The following is a 23,183-nucleotide window of genomic DNA, read 5'->3' as shown; positions in this document are numbered from 1 at the left end:
CGCAAGATGGCATCCGAAACCAGTGCAATCTCCTTAACAAGACCAAGAAACAGCACAAAAACACAAGTAAATGTCTCTGTGATTCTTCTATTAAAAAGAAAAACTAAAGTAACATAGAATACATCATAAATTTTCATTTTCTTCACTTTTTTGTTATGTTTGCAATTTTTTGGGCGCATTGGTAGATTTTTTGGGCTCCCCAGCTCATTTCTCTGCAACCAGGGTTTACTGTAAGTGCAAATGATATATCCCTCTAAATGTATAACAATATGAAATGTTATTGTAATTGACAACAGTGTCCATATCCTGGAGGGTCTGATACATTGGTGAAGAGCGTTTTACTTTCAACGGAGGATCTAATTGGGAGTTTGACTTCACTGAAAGAAAGGCTGACGAAGAACGATACCATCATAGGACCAGTGAAGACTCCACTCACTTCAACAAAAGATGATACAAATGAACAAGTAGGTTTCATATATCATGTTTGCATGTATTAATCCCTTCCCACACTTGGACTGCGAACGCCCGTCGCTTACAGCACTGATCGCGGGTTTTAGCCATTTAAATGACGCTGGCATGCCATTTTGGTTTCAATGGGCGATGATCGGTTGCTAAGAGAGTCAGGAGTTTATATCTCAGGCCTGTCTTTAGGCAGCATCTTTAATAGTCTGTAAATAACAGACCGATACAGATGTACTGCAAAATCCCGATATACTGCAATACAATAGTATTGTAGTTCATGATGGGGGTGATCAGAGTGTTCAAGTACCTTAGGGGGTCTAAAAATATGGTAAAATAAAGTGTAAAAAAGGTTTAAAAAATGTTTAAAAACCTAAAAGTTGAAATCACTTCCCTTTCCTTAGAACTGATATAAAAATAAATAAAAATGAAATAAATAAAAATCCTAAACATGTTATGTATCGCTGAGTCCCAAAATGCCTCATCTATAAAAAAAATTAAAACAGTTATTCCCAGTGGTAAAACCTGCAACAGAAAATAGTGCCCAAGTCTCAGAATTGCCACTTTTTCGCCATTTTGATATCATACAAAATTTAGAATAAAAAGTGATCAAAAGGTCGTACAGTCCCCAAAATGGTAGCAATGAAAGCATCATCTTTTGCTGCAAAAAATTACAATTTACAAAGCACCATACACCAAAGTATTAAAAAGTTATTAGTGTCAGAATTCAAGATTTTTTTTGGTACAAAAGGTTTTAATTTTTTTAAATCTATTAAAACATAAATTATATATATATATATATATATATATATATATATATATATATATATATATATATAATGCTGTGATCATACCTGACCAAAGTATAAATTTGAGGTGTCATTTGGAGTGCACAGTTAAGGTTGCAGAAAAAGAGCCCACAAGAAAAATGTTTTGCTGACTTCACCATATTTTTAATACTTTTTCCAGGTTTCCAGTAAACAGCATGGAATGTTATATACTGTCACTAGAAAGGACAATTTGTTGCATAGAAGGTTGGGAAGGTGGGAAGCAAAAAATGGAAACTGAATAATAAAAAGGGCAGTGACGTTAAGGTGTTAACAACACATGCTCTTGCCCTGTCATTTAAAGGGAACCTGTCACCAGGGACCTCATTTTCACTAAAGACAGGTTGCAGAAGCTTATTACAGCTACAGTGCAAATCTGCCTTTCTGTCTTTTCTAAGCATTTGCATTACAATATAATTGTGTGTTATAACTTACTCTTGCTCCATGACAAAATCCTGGGGTAGTCACAGGGGCTGGGCTTTGGTTTGGATGCATTTAAAAATAAACAACATGTGGCTTGTCTGTTACTCACTCCTGAGATCTTAGCCCCCACATTTGTGCTCCTGTACAGCTCCACCTCCTGCTCCTTCTCAGAGGTCACAGCCTGGTGAGATGACATCAGTGGGGGAGGGACAGAGCTGTACATGAGCACAAAGATGGAGGCAGCCTGCAGCTCAGACAGGTCACATGTTGTTTTTTGAAATGCATTCAAACCAAAGCCCAGCCCCTGTGACTACCCCGGGATTTTGTCAGGATGCATGAGTAAGTTGTAACACACATTTATATTGTAATGCAAATGCTTAGAAAGGCAGAGAGGCATTTTTGCACTGCAGGTGTCATGGGCTTTTACAATCTGTCTTTAGTGAAAATGAGGTCCCTGGTGACAGGTTCCCTTTAATCAAAGTGATTTTCTGTTAAACTAGAGCATTCATCCAAACATCAATATATTTTATACTGTAAATTGTTTTACCCCACAGAGTTGATTTTTACAAGGCTTGTTTAGTACTATAGGGAAAATATTTGATATGGATATGTTTCCATTCTTAGACTTGAAGGGAACTTACTACCACAAATCTACCTATAAAGGTAGATCGGGTGGTAGGTGGATCTATAGGACGTGAGGATAGCCCTTTTTTCCCCTAATATGTAAATTTTGTAAAGAGGCTACTGGGGCATGGATTAGCCGGAGCTGAGTCTACAGGGCGCGGCTACTCCACGCCCCAGTAGCCTCTTCGATTTCTGGCGGCAGGTCTCTCGGGCAAGGGCGCGCAGCTACGAGGAGCTGCGTGCCGAAGATTTCAGGTAGGAGGATCATTTTGTTACATGAATAGTAATTTAATTTTATTTAATTTGTGTAAATTACCATTTACCTTGCTATATGTACAGACAATAAGTAATTTGTTGTTCAATAGGAAACGGCACATATTCCTGAAGAATCTTGCTCTCAATTCTGTGACTTCTTGCGCTGCAAGGATTTAACTGAATCATCACCAAGTATGGAGCTAAATCTCAGCTATGTCAGTGTTAATTCTGAAGACCACACAGTACAAGAGGAAGAAGATCCTTCAACAAGAAGTGGAAAAATGCTTGACATTATGCAACAGAATGACAAAAAAAAGGTCACAATAAATGATAGTCATAACATAACTGTATTTCAGAAATCTGATAAAGAGACCACAATAGATAACAGAAATTATTCTATGCCGGAGGATGAAACAGGATTCACAGTAAGTATCTACGGTAATCACGGGATCATTACTACATTATCCGTGTTTTCCAATTGGCTCTTCTCCACCACCCTGACTTCTTAGGTAATGTCTATGTAGTGTTCACAATTATTTTCCTAAATGTGAATCTAAATGTCTCAGAATACAGAAGGACATCATTGTGATCCTGTCACTGTCCTGGATAACATGTGGGGATGATAGCAAGTCGGGATGAATCCTCATGACAAGTTGCCTGGTAAAAATGGTACAAAAAGTTTTCAATTTTGCTGGAGAGGATTACAGCAGACATTATTCTAAAAATAGATTATATAATTAAAACCTTTATTTTGCAGGGTAAGCCAGCTTGAATTTAATAAGTCAGGAAGAGGCTATTGGATCCCAGAATTTATATCTAAAAAGCAACACTTTGGGATAAGGCTAAATTTAGTGCTATTTCTTTTGGCACAAATGTGCCACTATTTAGATATTCAATTTTCAGATATTAGATGTCGGTGTTTTAGCAGATCTTTTTTTTTTTCACTTTTTCTGCATAATTATTATTTACAGTATGTGGTATTTTCTGATGCTGTGCATACAACATTCTGACAAAAGTAGGGTTTGGTTTAGTAGAAATAATGAATTTTGTAATTTAATGGCACATCTTTGGTTTATTTATTGTCCCCAGCACAGTGATTTTATCGGTTTCAATCGCATCAACTTTTTTGTTTATTAGATAATAATCCTTATAAAAGGCAGCATCCTGGTTGGTTGAATTCCCTGATTCAATCTCCAAAATATAAAAGCTTTATTTCTCACTGTTATATGGCTCTGTTAGATGCTACCATTCATTTCCAATAAAATCTTGGTTCAGTATGCATATGTTCACAAACATTCTGAACCAGAGAACCCCCTGAGTACTTTTCACGTCCCTTTGTCCACTTTATGTGACCCACTATAATATTGTCATTACATTACTTTTTAACCATTTGTTTTTATACTGCTGTCATCTGTTTATATTTTATTTTATTTTTATTTGCCACTTTTTATTACATTTTGATTGCTACAATAATTCACATCCTCTAAATAAATGTTCTTTTTGAAAAAGAGCAGAGGTGTGGCAGACTATTCCTGTAATTTTTAACATCTACTTTTAGATTCCAGGAGTTAATTCTAGCACACTACCTTAATCCATACTCATCAACAGTGAGCATTACCTACATTATTCCATGTTTTTCATGGAATTCATTCTAATTCATCGTAATTGTGTTGCTTTGCTTTCAGAAAAAAGAAAGTTTGTCACATTCATCCAATAAGTCCAGGGGAACTAAAGGGATGGTTATTCTCAATAATAGACATCGAGATTGGAAGAAAACATGGAGATCAGTGTGTGAGCGGCAGATTGACAAGTTACGAATATGTCATGATGGCTCAAAACAGAAGGTAAATGCAATAAAACCATCTTAAATTATCTGCAATCCAGATATATATCTGCAAGTATATTGAAACATAATATTTAGAGATGAGCGAACACTAAAATGCTCGGGTACTCGTTATTCGAGACGAACTTTTCCCGATGCTCGAGTGCTCGTCTCGAATAACGAACCCCATTGAAGTCAATGGGAGACTCGAGCATTTTTCAAGGGGACCAAGGCTCTGCACAGGGAAGCTTGGCCAAACACCTGGGAACCTCAGAAAAGGATGGAAACACCACGGAAATGGACAGGAAACAGCAGGGGCAGCATGCATGGATGCCTCTGAGGCTGCATAATCGCACCATTATGCCAAAATTATGGGCAACAGCATGGCCATGACAGAGTGACAGAATGAAGCTAGATAGCATCTAAAACATCCAATAATTGACCCTGACACTATAGGGGACGGCATGCAGAGGCAGCGGCAGCAGGCTAGAGAGTGTCATGGCGACATACCCTAAATGGACTCAGGCTTCAAACCAATGGGTGGCAGAGAGGAACCAAAGGAGGTGAGCAAGAAGCGCTCAAATAATATCGGTACATGATAAAAGTTTGCCAGTATATTTTGTGGATTACACAGCAGGGTGGCGACAAAGTTAACATGGAAGCCATGAAAACAACCCAAAATTCTGCCTGACACAGCTCGTTTGATAAGGGGACGATGTATGGAGGCAGTGAACTAGTAGTAGATTAAAGGTGCTGCAGTTAAAACTATGTTAGTTGGATCTTGGCATGGAGCTGGCGCTCCGCTGCCAGGCGAGCTTTCGCCAATCCAAGCCCCTGTCTATAGGCTACTCCCCAAACAGCACTTCTAAGAACCTTTTGTATAAGATCAAGTGTAGTAGCGTTCTTATAAGTTTAGGATATGCCGGGTGAGGGGAATGTAAACAGATGCGCAAGAAGCGCTGAAATAATATCCCTAAATGGTAAAAGTTTGCAAGTATATTTTGGGGATTACACAGCAGGGTGGCGACAAAGTTAACAACTTTGATGTGGAATGCCCTGTAATAGCTCTTGGGCGGTGTGCCTTTTATCGCCTAGGCTCAGCAGTTTCAGCACCGCCTGCTGTCGCTTAGCGACGGCACTGCTGCTGTGCCTAGAGCTACCGACTGATGGCGCCATGCCCACGGATGGTAATTCGGAGGAGGAGGAGGTGGAGGAGGGGTGGGAGGAGGTATAGTAGGCCTTTGAGACCTGGACCGAGGTAGGCCCCGCAATTCTCTGCGTCGGCAGTATATGACCAGCCCCAGGGTCAGACTCGGTCCCAGCCTGCACCAAGTTAAGTGTAGTAGCGTTCTCATAAGTTTGGGATATGGCGGGTGAGGGGAATGTAAACAGATGCGCAAGAAGCGCATGATGCGCATGGAGCTGGCGTTCCGCTGCCAGGCGAGCTTTCGCCAATCCAAGCCCCTGTCTCTAGGCTACTCCCCAAACAGCACTTCTAAGAACCTTTTGTATAAGATCAAGTGTAGTAGCGTTCTTATAAGTTTAGGATATGCCGGGTGAGGGGAATGTAAACAGATGCGCAAGAAGCGCTGAAATAATATCCCTAAATGGTAAAAGTTTGCCAGTATATTTTGTGGATAACACAGCAGGGTGGCGACAAAGTTAGCAACTTTGATGTGGAATCCATGAAAACAACCCAAATTTCTGCCTGACACACCTCGTTTGATAAAGGGACGATGTATGGAGGCAGCTATATGGACGACTTTTGGAGGTAGCAATGGAGACAACGTGTGGAGGCTGCTATGGAGACAATTTAATTTGGATAGTGCCTGTATGTGGCAGTCCCAAACATTTTTCAAACCAGAGGAGCAGGTAGGTGGCCCTCCAGTAAAATGGGATAGATTGAGTGCCTGTATGTGGCAGTCCCAAAAATGTTTCAAACCAGAGGAGCAGGTAGGTGGCCCTCCAGTAAAATGGAATAGATTGAGTGCCTGTATGTGGCAGTCCCAAAAATTGTTCAAACCAGAGGAGCAGGTAGGTGGCCCTGCAGTAAAATGGAATAGATTGAGTGCCTGTATGTGGCAGTCCCAAAAATGTTTCAAACCAGAGGAGCAGGTAGGTGGCCCTCCAGTAAAATGGGATAGATTGAGTGCCTGTATGTGGCAGTCCCAAAAATGTTTCAAACCAGAGGAGCAGGTAGGTGGCCCTCCAGTAAAATGGAATAGATTGAGTGCCTGTATGTGGCAGTCCCAAAAATTGTTCAAACCAGAGGAGCAGGTAGGTGGCCCTGCAGTAAAATGGAATAGATTGAGTGCCTGTATGTGGCAGTCCCAAAAATTGTTCAAACCAGAGGAGCAGGTAGGTGGCCCTGCAGTAAAATGGAATAGATTGAGTGCCTGTATGTGGCAGTCCCAAAAATGTTTCAAACCAGAGGAGCAGGTAGGTGGCCCTGCAGTAAAATGGAATAGATTGAGTGCCTGTATGTGGCAGTCCCAAAAATTGTTCAAACCAGAGGAGCAGGTAGGTGGCCCTGCAGTAAAATGGAATAGATTGAGTGCCTGTATGTGGCAGTCCCAAAAATGTTTCAAACCAGAGGAGCAGGTAGGTGGCCCTCCAGTAAAATGGAATAGATTGAGTGCCTGTATGTGGCAGTCCCAAAAATTGTTCAAACCAGAGGAGCAGGTAGGTGGCCCTGCAGTAAAATGGAATAGATTGAGTGCCTGTATGTGGCAGTCCCAAAAAATTTTTAAAACAGAGGACCGGGTAGGTGGCCCTCCAGAAAAATGGAATAGATTGAGTGCCTGTATATGGCACTCACAAAAATTGTTTCAAACAGAGGACCGGGTAGGTGGCCCTCCAGAAAAATTAAATGCATGAAGTACTATAGCAAGAGCCAGTGGGCCCTGTCAAAAAATAGCCAGTTTCCTCTGCTTTACTGTACAAAGAGGAGGAGAAGGAGGAAAATGAGGAGGAGGAGGAGGAGTGGATCAATTATTCAGGTTGAGCTTCCTTCACCTGGTGGAGATTGGAAATTCTGAGAAATCCAGCCTTTATTCATTTTAATAAGCGTCAGCCTGTCAGCGCTGTCAGTCGACAGGCGTGTACGCTTATCGGTGATGATGCCACCAGCTGCACTGAAAACCCGCTCGGACAAGACGCTAGCGGCAGGGCAGGCAAGAACCTCCAAGGCGTACAGCGCCAGTTCGTGCCACATGTCCAGCTTTGAAACCCAGTAGTTGTAGGGAGCTGTGTGATCATTTAGGACGATGGTATGGTCAGCTACGTACTCCCTCACCATCTTTCTGTAAAGATCAGCCCTACTCTGCCGAGACTGGGGACAGGTGACAGTGTCTTGCTGGGGTGACATAAAGCTGGCAAAAGCCTTGTAAAGCGTACCCTTGCCAGTGCTGGACAAGCTGCCTGCTCGCCTACTCTCCCTCGCTACTTGTCCCGCAGAACTACGCACTCTGCCGCTAGCGCTGTCAGAAGGGAAATACTGTTTCAGCTTGTGCACCAGGGCCTGCTGGTATTCATGCATTCTCACACTCCTTTCCTCTCCAGGGATGAGAGTGGGAAGATTTTGCTTGTACCGTGGGTCCAGGAGAGTGAACACCCAGTAATCGGTGCTGGAATAAATTCTTTGAACGCGAGGGTCACGGGATAGGCAGCCTAGCATGAAATCTGCCATATGCTCCAGAGTACCAACGCGTAAGAATTCACTCCCCTCACTGGCCTGACTGTCCATTTCCTCCTCCTCCAACTCCTCCAACTCCTCTTCTTCTGCCCATACACGCTGAACAGTGAAGGACTCAACAATGGTCCCCTCTTGTGTCTCGCCAACATTCTCCTCCTCTTCCTCCTCATCCTCCTCCACCTCCACCTCCTCCGATATGCGCTGAGAAACAGACCTCAGGGTGCTTTGGCTATCAACAAGGGAATATTCTTCCCCCGTCTCTTGTGACGAGCGCAAAGCTTCCGACTTCATGCTGACCAGAGAGTTTTTCAACAGGCCAAGCAGCGGGATGGTGAGGCTGATGATGGCGGCATCGCCACTGACCATCTGTGTTGACTCCTCAAAGTTACTCAGCACCTGACAGATATCAGACATCCACGTCCACTCCTCATTGTAGACTTGAGGAAGCTGACTGACCTGACTACCAGTTCTGGTGGAAGTTGACATCTGGCAGTCTACAATCGCTCTGCGCTGCTGGTAAACTCTGGATAACATGGTCAGTGTTGAATTCCACCTCGTGGGCACGTCGCACAACAGTCGGTGAGCGGGCAGTTGGAGGCGGCGCTGCGCTGCCCTGAGAGTGGCAGCATCTGGGCTGGACTTCCTGAAATGCGCACAGATGCGGCGCACCTTCGTGAGCAAATCAGACAGATTGGGGTATGTCTTGAGGAAACGCTGCACTATCAGATTTAACACATGGGCCAGGCATGGCACATGTGTCAGTCTGCCGAGTTGCAGAGCCGCCACCAGGTTACGGCCGTTGTCACACACAACCATTCCCGGCTTGAGGTTCAGCGGTGCCAGCCACAGATCAGTCTGCGCCGTGATGCCCTGTAATAGCTCTTGGGCGGTGTGCCTTTTGTCGCCTAGGCTCAGCAGTTTGAGCACCGCCTGCTGTCGCTTAGCGACGGCACTGCTGCTGTGCCTAGAGCTACCGACTGATGGCGCCGTGCCCACGGATGGTAGTTCGGAGGAGGAGGTGGAGGAGGGGTGGGAGGAGGAGGAGGCATAGTAGGCCTGAAACACCTGGACCGAGGTAGGCCCCGCAATCCTCGGCGTCGGCAGTATATGAGCAGCCCCAGGGTCAGACTCGGTCCCAGCCTCCACCAAGTTAACCCAATGTGCCGTCAGCGATATATAGTGGCCCTGCCCGGCAGCACTCGTCCACGTGTCCGTGGTCAGGTGGACCTTGTCAGAAACGGCGTTGGTCAGGGCACGGATGATGTTGTCTGACACGTGCTGGTGCAGGGCTGGGACGGCACATCGGGAAAAGTAGTGGCGGCTGGGGACCGAATACCGAGGGGCGGCCGCCGCCATGAGGTTGCGAAAGGCCTCGGTCTCTACTAGCCTATAGGGCAGCATCTCCAGGCTAAGCAATCTGGAGATGTGCACATTAAGGGCTTGGGCGTGCGGGTGGGTTGCACTATATTTGCGTTTCCGCTCCAGCGTCTGGGGTATGGAGAGCTGAACGCTGGTGGATGCTGTGGAGGATCGTGGAGGCGACGATGGGGTTTTTGTGCCAGGGTCCTGGGCAGGGGGCTGACTAGCAGCTGACACAGGGGAAGGAGCAGTGGTGTGCACGGCCGGAGGTGAACGGGCTTGTTGCCACTGAGTGGGGTGCTTAGCATTCATATGCCTGCGCATACTGGTGGTAGTTAAGCTAGTAGTGGTGGAACCCCTGCTGAGCCTGGTTTGGCAAATGTTGCACACCACAGTCCGTCGGTCATCCGGTGTTTCCTTAAAGAACCTCCACACTTCTGAAGATCTAGCCCTCGCCGCAAGAGCCCTCACCACGGGAGCTTCACTAGTTGACAGTGGCGCTGATGCACCAGCTCTGGCCCTGCCTCTCCGTCTGGCCCCACCACTGCCTCTTCCAACCTGTTCAGGTCGAGGACTCTCCTCCGTCTCAGAAGCACTGTGTTCACCCGGCCTCTCAACCCAGCTTGGGTCTGTCACCTCATCATCCTCCGATCCCTCAGTCTGCTCCCCCCTCGGACTTCCTGCCCTGACAACAACTTCCCCACTGTCTGACAACCGTGTCTCCTCATCGTCGGACACCTCTTTACACACTTCCACTACGTCAAGAAGGTCATCATCACCCACAGACTGTGACTGGTGGAAAACCTGGGCATCGGAAAATTGCTCAGCAGCAACCGGACAAGTGGTTTGTGACTGTGGGAAGGGTCCAGAAAACAGTTCCTCAGAGTATGCCGGTTCAAATGCCAAATTTTCCTGGGAGGGGGCAGACTGGGGGGGAGGAGGCTGAGGTGCAGGAGCTGGAGGAGTGGCGATTTCGTTGACATGGGTGGACTGCGTGGAAGACTGACTGGTGGTGGACAAATTGCTCGAAGCATTGTCAGCAATCCACGACATCACCTGTTCGCACTGTTCTGGCCTCAACAGTGCTCTACCACGAGTCCCAGTAACTTCAGACATGAACCTAGGGAGTGTAGCTCTGCGGCGTTCCCCTGCTCCCTCATCAGCAGGTGGTGTCTCACCCCGCCCAGGACCACGGCCTCTGACCCCTGCAGTAGTTGGACGCCCACGTCCCCGCCCTCGTCCTCTACCCCTAGCCCTCGGGTTAAACATTTTTAAAATGAGAGTTATAACTTTATTTTTTTTTTTACTTTTTTTTGTTTTTTTTTGTGTTTTTTTTTTTTTTTTGTGTTTTTTGTTTTTTTTTGAGTTTTTAAAACCAAACAATGCTATCCTATTGCTATGGCTATTTTCTAGCCAAGTATCAAAGCACACTACTATGCCAGATGAGATGACACTGAGTTATTGCCTAATAGAAATCCAACCCCTACTGAATTTTGCCACTTCGGCCTTTGCTATGGATATGTGCGCCACTAAGCGCAGAACACAGCGGTCGCAAGTCTCACTACAAATTGCTCAGAATTGGCAAGTACATGCACTGCAGAAACTACAGCCACCAGCAGATCAACCAGAAATCAAATATATAGAACGCTACTGTAGGCTTCAAGAAGCTGTTTGTATTCTCCTATGGCTATTTTCTAGCCAAGTATCAAAGGAAGCACAGTACTATGCCAGATGAGATGACACTGAGTTATTGCCTAATAGAAATCCAACCCCTACTGAATTTTGCCACTTCGGCCTTTGCTATGGATATGTGCGCCACTAAGCGCAGAACACAGCGGTCGCAAGTCTCACTACAAATTGCTCAGAATTGGCAAGTACATGCACTGCAGAAACTACAGCCACCAGCAGATCAACCAGAAATCAAATATATAGAACGCTACTGTAGGCTTCAAGAAGCTGTTTGTATTCTCCTATGGCTATTTTCTAGCCAAGTATCAAAGGAAGCACAGTACTATGCCAGATGAGATGACACTGAGTTATTGCCTAATAGAAATCCAACCCCTACTGAATTTTGCCACTTCGGCCTTTGCTATGGATATGTGCGCCACTAAGCGCAGAACACAGCGGTCGCAAGTCTCACTACAAATTGCTCAGAATTGGCAAGTACATGCACTGCAGAAACTACAGCCACCAGCAGATCAACCAGAAATCAAATATATAGAACGCTACTGTAGGCTTCAAGAAGCTGTTTGTATTCTCCTATGGCTATTTTCTAGCCAAGTATCAAAGGAAGCACAGTACTATGCCAGATGAGATGACACTGAGTTATTGCCTAATAGAAATCCAACCCCTACTGAATTTTGCCACTTCGGCCTTTGCTATGGATATGTGCGCCACTAAGCGCAGAACACAGCGGTCGCAAGTCTCACTACAAATTGCTCAGAATTGGCAAGTACATGCACTGCAGAAACTACAGCCACCAGCAGATCAACCAGAAATCAAATATATAGAACGCTACTGTAGGCTTCAAGAAGCTGTTTGTATTCTCCTATGGCTATTTTCTAGCCAAGTATCAAAGGAAGCACAGTACTATGCCAGATGAGATGACACTGAGTTATTGCCTAATAGAAATCCAACCCCTACTGAATTTTGCCACTTCGGCCTTTGCTATGGATATGTGCGCCACTAAGCGCAGAACACAGCGGTCGCAAGTCTCACTACAAATTGCTCAGAATTGGCAAGTACATGCACTGCAGAAACTACAGCCACCAGCAGATCAACCAGAAATCAAATATATAGAACGCTACTGTAGGCTTCAAGAAGCTGTTTGTATTCTCCTATGGCTATTTTCTAGCCAAGTATCAAAGGAAGCACAGTACTATGCCAGATGAGATGACACTGAGTTATTGCCTAATAGAAATCCAACCCCTACTGAATTTTGCCACTTCGGCCTTTGCTATGGATATGTGCGCCACTAAGCGCAGAACACAGCGGTCGCAAGTCTCACTACAAATTGCTCAGAATTGGCAAGTACATGCACTGCAGAAACTACAGCCACCAGCAGATCAACCAGAAATCAAATATATAGAACGCTACTGTAGGCTTCAAGAAGCTGTTTGTATTCTCCTATGGCTATTTTCTAGCCAAGTATCAAAGGAAGCACACTACTATGCCAGATGAGATGACACTGAGTTATTGCCTAATAGAAATCCAACCCCTACTGAATTTTCCCACTTCGGTCTTTGCTATGGATATGTGTGCCACTAAGAGCTAAACACAACGGTAGCAAGTCCCCCTGCTAATTCCTCACAAAATGGTAAAAGATGCAAATTAAAATAAAAAAAGTAGAACGTTATTGTAGCCCTAAGAAGGGCTGTTGGGTTCTTTGAGAATCACTCCTGCCTAACAGTAAGCTAATAGAACACCCTAACGCTTTCCCTGACCAGCAGCAGCTCTCTCCCTAGCGGCATCCAGAGACAGAATGATCCGAGCAGCGCGGCCAGCGGCTAGTCTATCCCAGGGTCACCTGATCTGGCCAGCCAACCACTGCTATCGACGTGTAAGGGTACCACGTCATGCTGGGTGGAGTGCAGAGTCTCCTGGCTTGTGATTGGCTCTGTTTCTGGCCGCCAAAAAGCAAAACGGCGGGAGCTGCCATTTTCTCGAGCGGGCGAAGTATTCGTCCGAGTAACGAGCAGTTTCGAGTACCCTAATGCTCGACCGAGCATCAAGCTCGGACGAGCATGTTCGCTCATCTCTAATAATATTTTATTTCAATAGTGTTAAAAAATGGACTGTTATGGGTGTAATACCACTGCATGTAAATATCATGTACTATATATAAATGTATCACTCTTTTTATTTAAGTCTTCTATTTCTAAGAGGATAGAACTACAGATTATTGAGAAATCAAAAAGTAAAAATGTCGGCCACAAGCAACAACTGAGGCCACGCTCACCTCCTACTGCTGACATCTTTGAGATGCAAGAAGATGTTTATCTGACTTCTTTCAGCCATGAGGACACAGAAAGCAGTGATCACATGGATGTTATACAAGAAAAGGAGGGGGACCTTGTTACACAAAACAAAACAACTGGAACAGAACAAACACATGAACAAGTAAAATCTCTTCAAAGTCCATATTGTGATTCTTGCTTTGGTGTATTTCATTCTACTTCTAAGCACCACATACATAAGTGTATAACTTAATATTTCTAAATACAGATTATTAGTTATGTAATAACTAAGTTTGTGCAATCCAATAAGTTTGTATGTAAGTGAACTTATATTAGCATAGGGATAGCAATCTTTTATCTTCATACAAAACAAAGACACAAACTTCCATGGAATATGATATATGGTTATTGGCTTGTATGAGTAAGCAAGCAGCCGGCACTGTAACATGGCAAAATATAGGACATATCCTATATATCTCCGTGCATGGTCATGGTGTGGTGAGACAACGTGTGCTCATCGATGGGGAACGATATCCGGCCACAAATGGTGCCGGTGGATTATCGATCCCCATTATGTTCGTCTGAATGCAGCCTTAATTAGCATATAATCTTTCGAGGGATCATAGGGGACATTTATCATTAGGCAAGCTCCTTGGGATAGTTCTATCACTGCCTGTGGAGCTCCGCTCCCCGTAATTATTGCAAGATGATTAAAATAATCACAAGCACATACAGCAGGGGGGAAAGTGGACTGACTTTGCAATTTGTTTTTTTGTGATTATTTAAAAAAGTTGCAGATATTTGGCTTTTCAAGTGGTTGCCCTACAGTGGTTCTAATTTTAACTGTATCTGAGTGGCGAGAAAAGCCCTTGTGATTTTTTTAACACTAAAAACAATCTTTTAAAAAATCCTTTACAATTTTTTTGCCACTTATTTACACCAATAAGGCAAGAAAATCCTTAAATATCCCCCAATATTGTTTGAACAGGTAGACAGTGGCAATGAAATATGGGATGCCATAGATTAGCTTTTTGTTCTTTGTTACAGGTCACTATCATAATATAACATTGCATGAGTTTTTCAAGCTACAGAAGTTGATTTCCTATCATCTGGATCAGTGATTTTCAACCAGCGTGCCATGGCACACTAGTGTGCCGCGACACATGGTCGGGTGTGCCGCAGGGAAAGTTCCCCAAACTATGGTGCCCCCTGTGTTTTGTTTCCCAGCAATGCGCAGCGATGCACAGTCTTACAATGTAGGAGACATGTACAATAACACATGCGCAAGCTTTGAACCTCGCGCGACAAAATGACGTCACCGAGGCCGGCGCATCATCCTGAGAGCAGAGAGACTCTCACATTTGCCCGCTGCCAAGGTAATGCCCACCAATAATGCTGACTATATGAGCTTTTGCCTGAGTATATGAACTGTTGGCAGAATACTCAGCATATGAGCTGGTACTTTTAGTACTCCAGCAGTATACTGCATATAACAATGAGAAATGTAAAATGAGAAATACTATAGTCATGAGGCTGGAGTACTACAAGTACCAGCTCATATGCTGAGTATATGAGCTGGCACTTGTACTCTGGCCTCATGGCCATTGTACTTCTCATTGTACCCCTTTATTTTGCAGTATATGAGCCACATAATAATCAGCAACATATACTAAAACCAGGGAGGAACTGAGAACTGTTGAGGAAGAGCTTTGTGTGTGTCTTTCCACCATTCCTGCCAGGATATCCCTTTTGTGTTTATCGAAACAGGCCCAGGTTTCACACTGAGTAAAATAAATTTAGAATCTATATTATTAACTATATGTATAATATGACTGTTTTAGTGTCATTTTGTGCTATTTTGGTTGGTGGTATGCCCCAGGATTTTCTAAAAAAAGGTTGAAAATCACTGATCTGGATATTGATGACAAATGCTAGGGAAAGATGGCAATCTTAATTCATCCAGCAACTAAATAAACTAATTTTCTTTCCAGGGGTCATTAAAAGATTTAACAATTTCTTTAGTGGAAGCCACAAACAGTCTGATTGGAAGATGGGCCTCATTGAAATCAGGGCTCGGGCACTCTCAGGGGTCTGATCCTTGCAAGATTGAACAGAATGTAGACCATAGCAATGATCAAAGATTTGATGTAGCGACTAAAGATACGGTAAGAACATGTACAAGGACACCTGTCATCAGGTCTCTGTCACTAATTCTATCACCACAGTTCACAGGGATTCCATCCCAGCCTTTATAAAGCATTCTTCTTGTATTTATGCAAATGAGCCTGGGCATATGGAGGGAGAAGGTTATGTCACCCCTGTTACCCATCCCCCTGATCATGTCTGTGTGTAATGTATAGTAAAGCAAGTTTGTGCTTTATTTGCTGCCTGTGAGAGACACCGACATCATCTACACAAATACCAGCTGGGTAAGCAGATCAGAGGGGGCAGGAACAGAGGGGTGAGAGGACCAGGTGGGGCATGTTAGTAACAAAGGTGCGGGAGGGGCGGAAGAGAGGGGGGATGCAGGATGATTGTTTTGACCGTGTTGCGTCGGCCCAGGTGGCAGTCAGACCAGATTGAAAAATACAGCGCAGCAGTCTGCAGACATTGTAATTGTGTTGCTGCCTGGGCCTCCACAGCTCACGGGCCCCGTAGCAGCCGCACCAAGAGTGTGACATCATTATACAGGATGTCAGTCATGTGTATAGGAGTATCTTATACATACAGGGTGCAGTGGGTGCCAGACCAAGGAAGCACATAGAGGCAGCCAGCACCAAGAGTGTCACATCATTATACAGGCTGTCAGTCATGTATATAGCAGTATCTCATTCACACAGGCTGCAGTGGGTGCCAGCACCAGGAAGCACATAGTGGAGCCAGCAGCTTGAGTTTCATATCATTATACAGGCTGCCAGTCATGTGTATTGGATTATCTCATACACACACAGGCTGCAGGGGGCACCAGCACAGGAATGTCACATCATTATACAGGCTGTCAGTCACGTGTATAGGATTATCTCATACACACACAGACTGCAGGGGGCACCATAACCAGGAAGGGCATAGAGGAGCCAGCACCAGGAGTGTCACATCATTATGCAGGCAGTCAGTCATGTGTAAAGGAGTATCTCATACACACAGGCTGCAGGGGCCGCAGTACATTGTGGGGCACATTTACTAAGAATGTGGGAAACTGCACTAAAAGGATAATGCTGCAAGTGTATAATGCTGGGTGCAACTTTTTTGTGATGCACCTTTAACACAGGGCGTGTGTCAGACTTTGCATGTTAAATCGAGCGCACGGTCCAACTGAGCGCCGGAACGCCCCCTACAATAGTGGCGTGGACACTTCTTAAATACCTGTTTACACCTGAAATAATTTGCAAAGTCTGTCAGAAAACAGGTGCAAAGCTCTTAGTAAATGTGCCCCAGTATGCATTAAAATGAATAGCCAATTATGTAAACCATGGATTAGTAAGATCCCCTACTCTACTAATTCAAATGGCATATGAAATTTCCTTGTTAAATATAAGTCTGTATGGACAGATGCTAAAGATAGAATGGTTCTTCGAATTCTTGGAATGAATACATTCTTTGAAAAACATTTTGTACTTTTCAAGTTGTCTTGTGAGACTCCGGCATCACTAATGGTGGACAGAGAGGACAGCAGAAGAACCAGTGACTTTATTACAGATGAAAAAAGTGCCATCACGGACAAGTCAACAATGAAGACTGAATACTGTCCAACAATGAAAGCTGCAAGTATAGAGAGTCACCTTTTACAGGAGACAAGTGTTGATGGAGAATGTAGAGAGGGACATAGACAACAGGCAAGAAGTGAAGAAAAAGTGGAGAGTAGTGAGATGGTGTTCTCCATTACAAGTAATCTTGCTATTATCCAGAACCATAACAACCAAGGAGAACTTTGTCACATAAAAGACAGACAGCTCAAGCTTTACGCCCATTCTGTGGAGACTTCACATGAAATAGACACAGTAGAAACCACTGAGATGCAGTTGAAGAATAAAACTGAAATGCTCCAAGAAGAGATGAGTTCAAACGCACAGGTAAGACAATCCCTGGAAAGTAAGTTAAACGGGTTGACCACTTTTCTATAAATCTCTTCCATTAGACAGGTCTCTGCATGTATACGTACCTGTGTCTTTGCCTTCTGTGGGAGCTTCAGCCTTTCCCTGTTATCCACATATTGCACTTTGCATCTCTACAAAATCTCCCTGCTTCTCACTCCTTCAGTCCATCTGTAATGGCAGCCTCCAGTGTGTCTTTTTTCTCTTCGTCCGTCTAACTGACACACACAGGGTGGTTGGAGGGGGGGAATCATAATCTCCTGCTGCAGGTCCCTCCTGTTTATCAGTGCACAGACATGTAAACAAAGATCCAGAAGAGTTTGCAGACAGCATTAAAGGAATGATTAATAATGAATATTATTAAGGCAGTAAAGGGACATGGGCAATTTATGTAAAACAATGGCCAACGCCTTTAAGTTCTACAACACCATTGTTACACCACTGTACAAGTGCTGAGAGAATAGGGGGTAGGGTGAGACAGTGTAACAGCCTGTAAAGCATAATTTGAAAAGTTGATTTTAGAAGGGAGGAGACCACAGTCACAGTGCTTGGATTTATGAGTGTCCCTGGTTTTTATTTTTATTATCATGATTAGAGATGAGCGAACATACTCGTCCGAGCTTGATGCTCGATCGAGCATTAGTGTACTCGTAACTGCTCGTTGCTCGGACGAGTATTTTGCCCGCTCGAGAAAATGGCAGCTCCCGCCGTTTTGCTTTTTGGCGGCCAGAAACAGAGCCAATCACAAGCCAGGAGACTCTGCACTCCACCCAGCATGACGTGGTACCCTTACACGTAGATAGCAGTGGTTGGCTGGCCAGATCAGGTGACCCTGGGATAGACTAGCCGCTGCCCGCGCTGCTCGGATCATTCTCTGTCTGGATGCCGCTAGGGAGAGAGCTGCTGCTGTTCAGGGAAAGCGTTAGGGTGTTCTATTAGCTTACTGTTAGGCAGGAGTGATTCTACAAGAACCCAACAGCCCTTCTTAGGGCTACAATAACGTTATACTTTTTTTTTTTTTTATTTGCAGCTAGTACCATATTGTGAGGAATTAGCAGGGGGACTTGCTACCGTTGTGTTTAGCTCTTAGTGACACACATATCCACCTCAAACACCAAAGTGGGAAAATTTATTAGGGGTTTGAGTAGAATTAGGCACAGTCTGCCAGTTTCTTTTTATTTTACGTTTATTGTTTTAATAACTCAGTGTCATCTCATCTTGCATAGTAGTGTGCTGTAATACTTGGCTAGAAAATAGCCATAGGAGAATACAAACGGCTTAATTACGCCTACAGTAGCGTTATATATATTTGATTTCTGGTTGATCTGCTGGTGGCTGTAGTTGTTGCAGTGCATCTACTAGTAAATTGTGAGCAATTTGGAGTCAGACTTGCGACCACTGTGTTTTAGTGACGCACATATCCATCGCAAAGACCGAAGTGGGAAAATTTATTAGGGCCCGGGGTTGTATTTCAATTAGGCACAGTCTGCCATTTCCTTTTTTATTTTACGTTTATTTTTTTCATAACTCAGCGTCATCTCATCTGGCATAGTAGTGTGCTGTAATACTTGGCTAGAAAATAGCCATAGGAGAATACAAACGGCTTAATTACGCCTACAGTAGCGTTATATATATTTGATTTCTGGTTGATCTGCTGGTGGCTGTAGTTGTTGCAGTGCATCTACTAGTAAATTGTGAGCAATTTGGAGTCAGACTTGCGACCACTGTGTTTTAGTGACGCACATATCCATCGCAAAGACCGAAGTGGGAAAATTTATTAGGGCCCGGGGTTGTATTTCAATTAGGCACAGTCTGCCATTTCCTTTTTTATTTTACGTTTATTTTTTTCATAACTCAGCGTCATCTCATCTGGCATAGTAGTGTGCTGTAATACTTGGCTAGAAAATAGCCATAGGAGAATACAAACGGCTTAATTACGCCTACAGTAGCGTTATATATATTTGATTTCTGGTTGATCTGCTGGTGGCTGTAGTTGTTGCAGTGCATCTACTAGTAAATTGTGAGCAATTTGGAGTCAGACTTGCGACCACTGTGTTTTAGTGACGCACATATCCATCGCAAAGACCGAAGTGGGAAAATTTATTAGGGCCCGGGGTTGTATTTCAATTAGGCACAGTCTGCCATTTCCTTTTTTATTTTACGTTTATTTTTTTCATAACTCAGCGTCATCTCATCTGGCATAGTAGTGTGCTGTAATACTTGGCTAGAAAATAGCCATAGGAGAATACAAACGGCTTAATTACGCCTACAGTAGCGTTATATATATTTGATTTCTGGTTGATCTGCTGGTGGCTGTAGTTGTTGCAGTGCATCTACTAGTAAATTGTGAGCAATTTGGAGTCAGACTTGCGACCACTGTGTTTTAGTGACGCACATATCCATCGCAAAGACCGAAGTGGGAAAATTTATTAGGGCCCGGGGTTGTATTTCAATTAGGCACAGTCTGCCATTTCCTTTTTTATTTTACGTTTATTTTTTTCATAACTCAGCGTCATCTCATCTGGCATAGTAGTGTGCTGTAATACTTGGCTAGAAAATAGCCATAGGAGAATCCAAACGGCTTACTTACGCCTACAGTAGCGTTATATATATATTTGATTTCTGGTTGATCTGTTGGTGGCTGTAGTTGTTGCAGTGCATCTACTAGTAAATTGTGAGCAATTTGGAGTCAGACTTGCGACCACTATGTTTTAGTGACGCACATATCCATCGCAAAGACCGAAGTGGGAAAATTTATTAGGGCCCGGGGTTGTATTTCAATTAGGCACAGTCTGCCATTTCCTTTTTTATTTTACGTTTATTTTTTTCATAACTCAGCGTCATCTCATCTGGCATAGTAGTGTGCTGTAATACTTGGCTAGAAAATAGCCATAGGAGAATACAAACGGCTTAATTACGCCTACAGTAGCGTTATATATATTTGATTTCTGGTTGATCTGCTGGTGGCTGTAGTTGTTGCAGTGCATCTACTAGCAAATTGTGAGCAATTTGGAGTCAGACTTGCGACCACTGTGTTTTGCGCTTAGTGACGCACATATCCATCGCAAAGACCGAAGTGGGAAAATTTATTAGGGGCCGGGGTTGTATTTCAATTAGGCACAGTCTGCCATTTCCTTTTTTATTTTACGTTTATTTTTTTCATAACTCAGCGTCATCTCATCTGGCATAGTAGTGTGCTGTAATACTTGGCTAGAAAATAGCCATAGGAGAATACAAACGGCTTAATTACGCCTACAGTAGCGTTATATATATTTGATTTCTGGTTGATCTGCTGGTGGCTGTAGTTGTTGCAGTGCATCTACTAGCAAATTGTGAGCAATTTGGAGTCAGACTTGCGACCACTGTGTTTTGCGCTTAGTGACGCACATATCCATCGCAAAGACCGAAGTGGGAAAATTTATTAGGGCCCGGGGTTGTATTTCAATTAGGCACAGTCTGCCATTTCCTTTTTTATTTTACGTTTATTTTTTTCATAACTCAGCGTCATCTCATCTGGCATAGCAGTGTGCTTTCATACTTGGCTATAAAATAGCCATAGCAATAGGATAGCATCGTTTGGTTTTAAAAACTAAAAAACACAAAAAAAAAACAAAAAAAAACAAAAAAAGTTAAAAAAAAAATTCAAGTTATAACTCTCATTTTCAAAATGTTTAACCCGAGGGCTAGGGGTAGAGGACGAGGGCGGGGACGTGGGCGTCCAACTACTGCAGGGGTCAGAGGCCGTGGTCCTGGGCGGGGTGAGACACCACCTGCTTATGAGGGAGCAGGGGAACGCCGCAGAGCTACACTCCCTAGGTTCATGTCTGAAGTTACTGGGAATCGTGGTAGAGCACTGTTGAGGCCAGAACAGTGCGAACAGGTGATGTCGTGGATTGCCGACAATGCTTCGAGCAATTTGTCCACCAGTCAGTCTTCCACGCAGTCCACCCATGTCACCGAAATCGGCACTCCTCCAGCTCCTGCACCTCAGCCTCCTCCCCCCCAGTCTGCCCCCTCCCAGCAAAATTTGCCATTTGAACCGGCATACTCTGAGGAACTGTTTTCTGGACCATTCCCACAGTCACAAACCACTTGTCCGGTTGCTGATGAGCAATTTTCCGATGCCCAGGTTTTCCACCAGTCGCAGTCTGTGGGTGATGATGACCTTGTTGACGTACTGGAAGAAGTGTGTAAAGAGGTGTCCGACGATGAGGAGACACGGTTGTCAGACAGTGGGGAAGTTGTTGTCAGGGCAGGAAGTCCGAGGGGGGAGCAGACTGAGGGATCGGAGGATGATGAGGTGACAGACCCAAGCTGGGTTGAGAGGCCGGGTGAACACAGTGCTTCTGAGACGGAGGAGAGTCCTCGACCAGAACAGGTTGGAAGAGGCAGTGGTGGGGCCAGACGGAGAGGCAGGGCCAGAGCTGGTGCATCAGCGCCAAATGTGTCAACTAGTGAAGCTCCCGTGGCAAGGGCTCCTGCGGCGAGGGCTAGATTTTCAGAAGTCTGGAGGTTCTTTAAGGAAACACCGGATGACCGACGGACTGTGGTGTGCCACATTTGCCAAACCAGGATCAGCAGGGGTTCCACCACTACTAGCTTAACTACCACCAGTATGCGCAGGCATATGAATGCTAAACACCCCACTCAGTGGCAACAAGCGCGTTCACCTCCGGCCGTGCACACCACTGCTCCTTCCCCTGTGTCAGCTGATAGTCAGCCCCCTGCCCAGGACCCTGCCACAAAAACCCCATCGTCGCCTCCACGATCCTCCACAGCATCCACCAGCGTTCAGCTCTCCATACCCCAGACGCTGGAGCGGAAACGCAAATATAGTGCAACCCACCCGCACGCCCAAGCCCTTAATGTGCACATCTCCAGATTGCTAAGCCTGGAGATGCTGCCCTATAGGCTAGTAGAGACCGAGGCCTTTCGCAGCCTCATGGCGGCGGCCGCCCCTCGGTATTCGGTCCCCAGCCGCCACTACTTTTCCCGATGTGCCGTCCCAGCCCTGCACCAGCACGTGTCAGACAACATAATCCGTGCCCTGACCAACGCCGTTTCTGACAAGGTCCACCTGACCACGGACACGTGGACGAGTGCTGCCGGGCAGGGCCACTATATATCTCTGACGGCACATTGGGTTAACTTGGTGGAGGCTGGGACCGAGTGTGACCCTGCGGCTGGTCATATACTGCCGACGCCGAGGATTGCGGGGCCTACCTCGGTCCAGGTGTTTGAGGCCTACTATGCCTCCTCCTCCTCCCACCCCTCCTCCACCTCCTCCTCCGAACGACCATCCGTGGGCATGGCGCCATCAGTCGGTAGCTCTAGGCACAGCAGCAGTGCCGTCGCTAAGCGACAGCAGGCGGTGCTCAAACTGCTGAGCCTAGGCGATAAAAGGCACACCGCCCAAGAACTATTACAGGGCATCACGGCGCAGACTGATCTGTGGCTGGCACCGCTGAACCTGAAGCCAGGCATGGTTGTGTGTGACAACGGCCGTAACCTGGTGGCGGCTCTGCAACTCGGCAGACTGACACATGTGCCATGCCTGGCCCATGTGTTAAATCTGATAGTTCAGCGTTTCCTCAAGACATACCCCAATCTGTCTGATTTGCTCACGAAGGTGCGCCGCATCTGTGCGCATTTCAGGAAGTCCAGCACAGATGC

General features: G+C 45.0%; 1 protein-coding gene across 1 annotated transcript in view; it reads left to right on the top strand.

Moving 5' to 3' along the window:
- The window catches only part of LOC140127175 (uncharacterized), a 49,172-nt gene that overhangs the window by 4,990 nt on the left and 20,999 nt on the right, over positions 1-23,183 (top strand). Inside the window, exons 7-12 of the mRNA XM_072147544.1 lie at positions 297-464; positions 2,699-3,013; positions 4,274-4,432; positions 13,331-13,582; positions 15,411-15,584; positions 17,043-17,489. Coding sequence (XP_072003645.1) covers positions 297-464; positions 2,699-3,013; positions 4,274-4,432; positions 13,331-13,582; positions 15,411-15,584; positions 17,043-17,489 — 1,515 coding nt within the window. The remainder of the gene's footprint in view (positions 1-296; positions 465-2,698; positions 3,014-4,273; positions 4,433-13,330; positions 13,583-15,410; positions 15,585-17,042; positions 17,490-23,183) is intronic.

Source organism: Engystomops pustulosus, chromosome 4, assembly GCF_040894005.1.
Source record: "Engystomops pustulosus chromosome 4, aEngPut4.maternal, whole genome shotgun sequence".
In the NCBI taxonomy this organism is placed as follows: Eukaryota; Metazoa; Chordata; class Amphibia; order Anura; family Leptodactylidae; genus Engystomops; species Engystomops pustulosus.
This window is presented reverse-complemented; position numbering and strand designations above follow the sequence as displayed.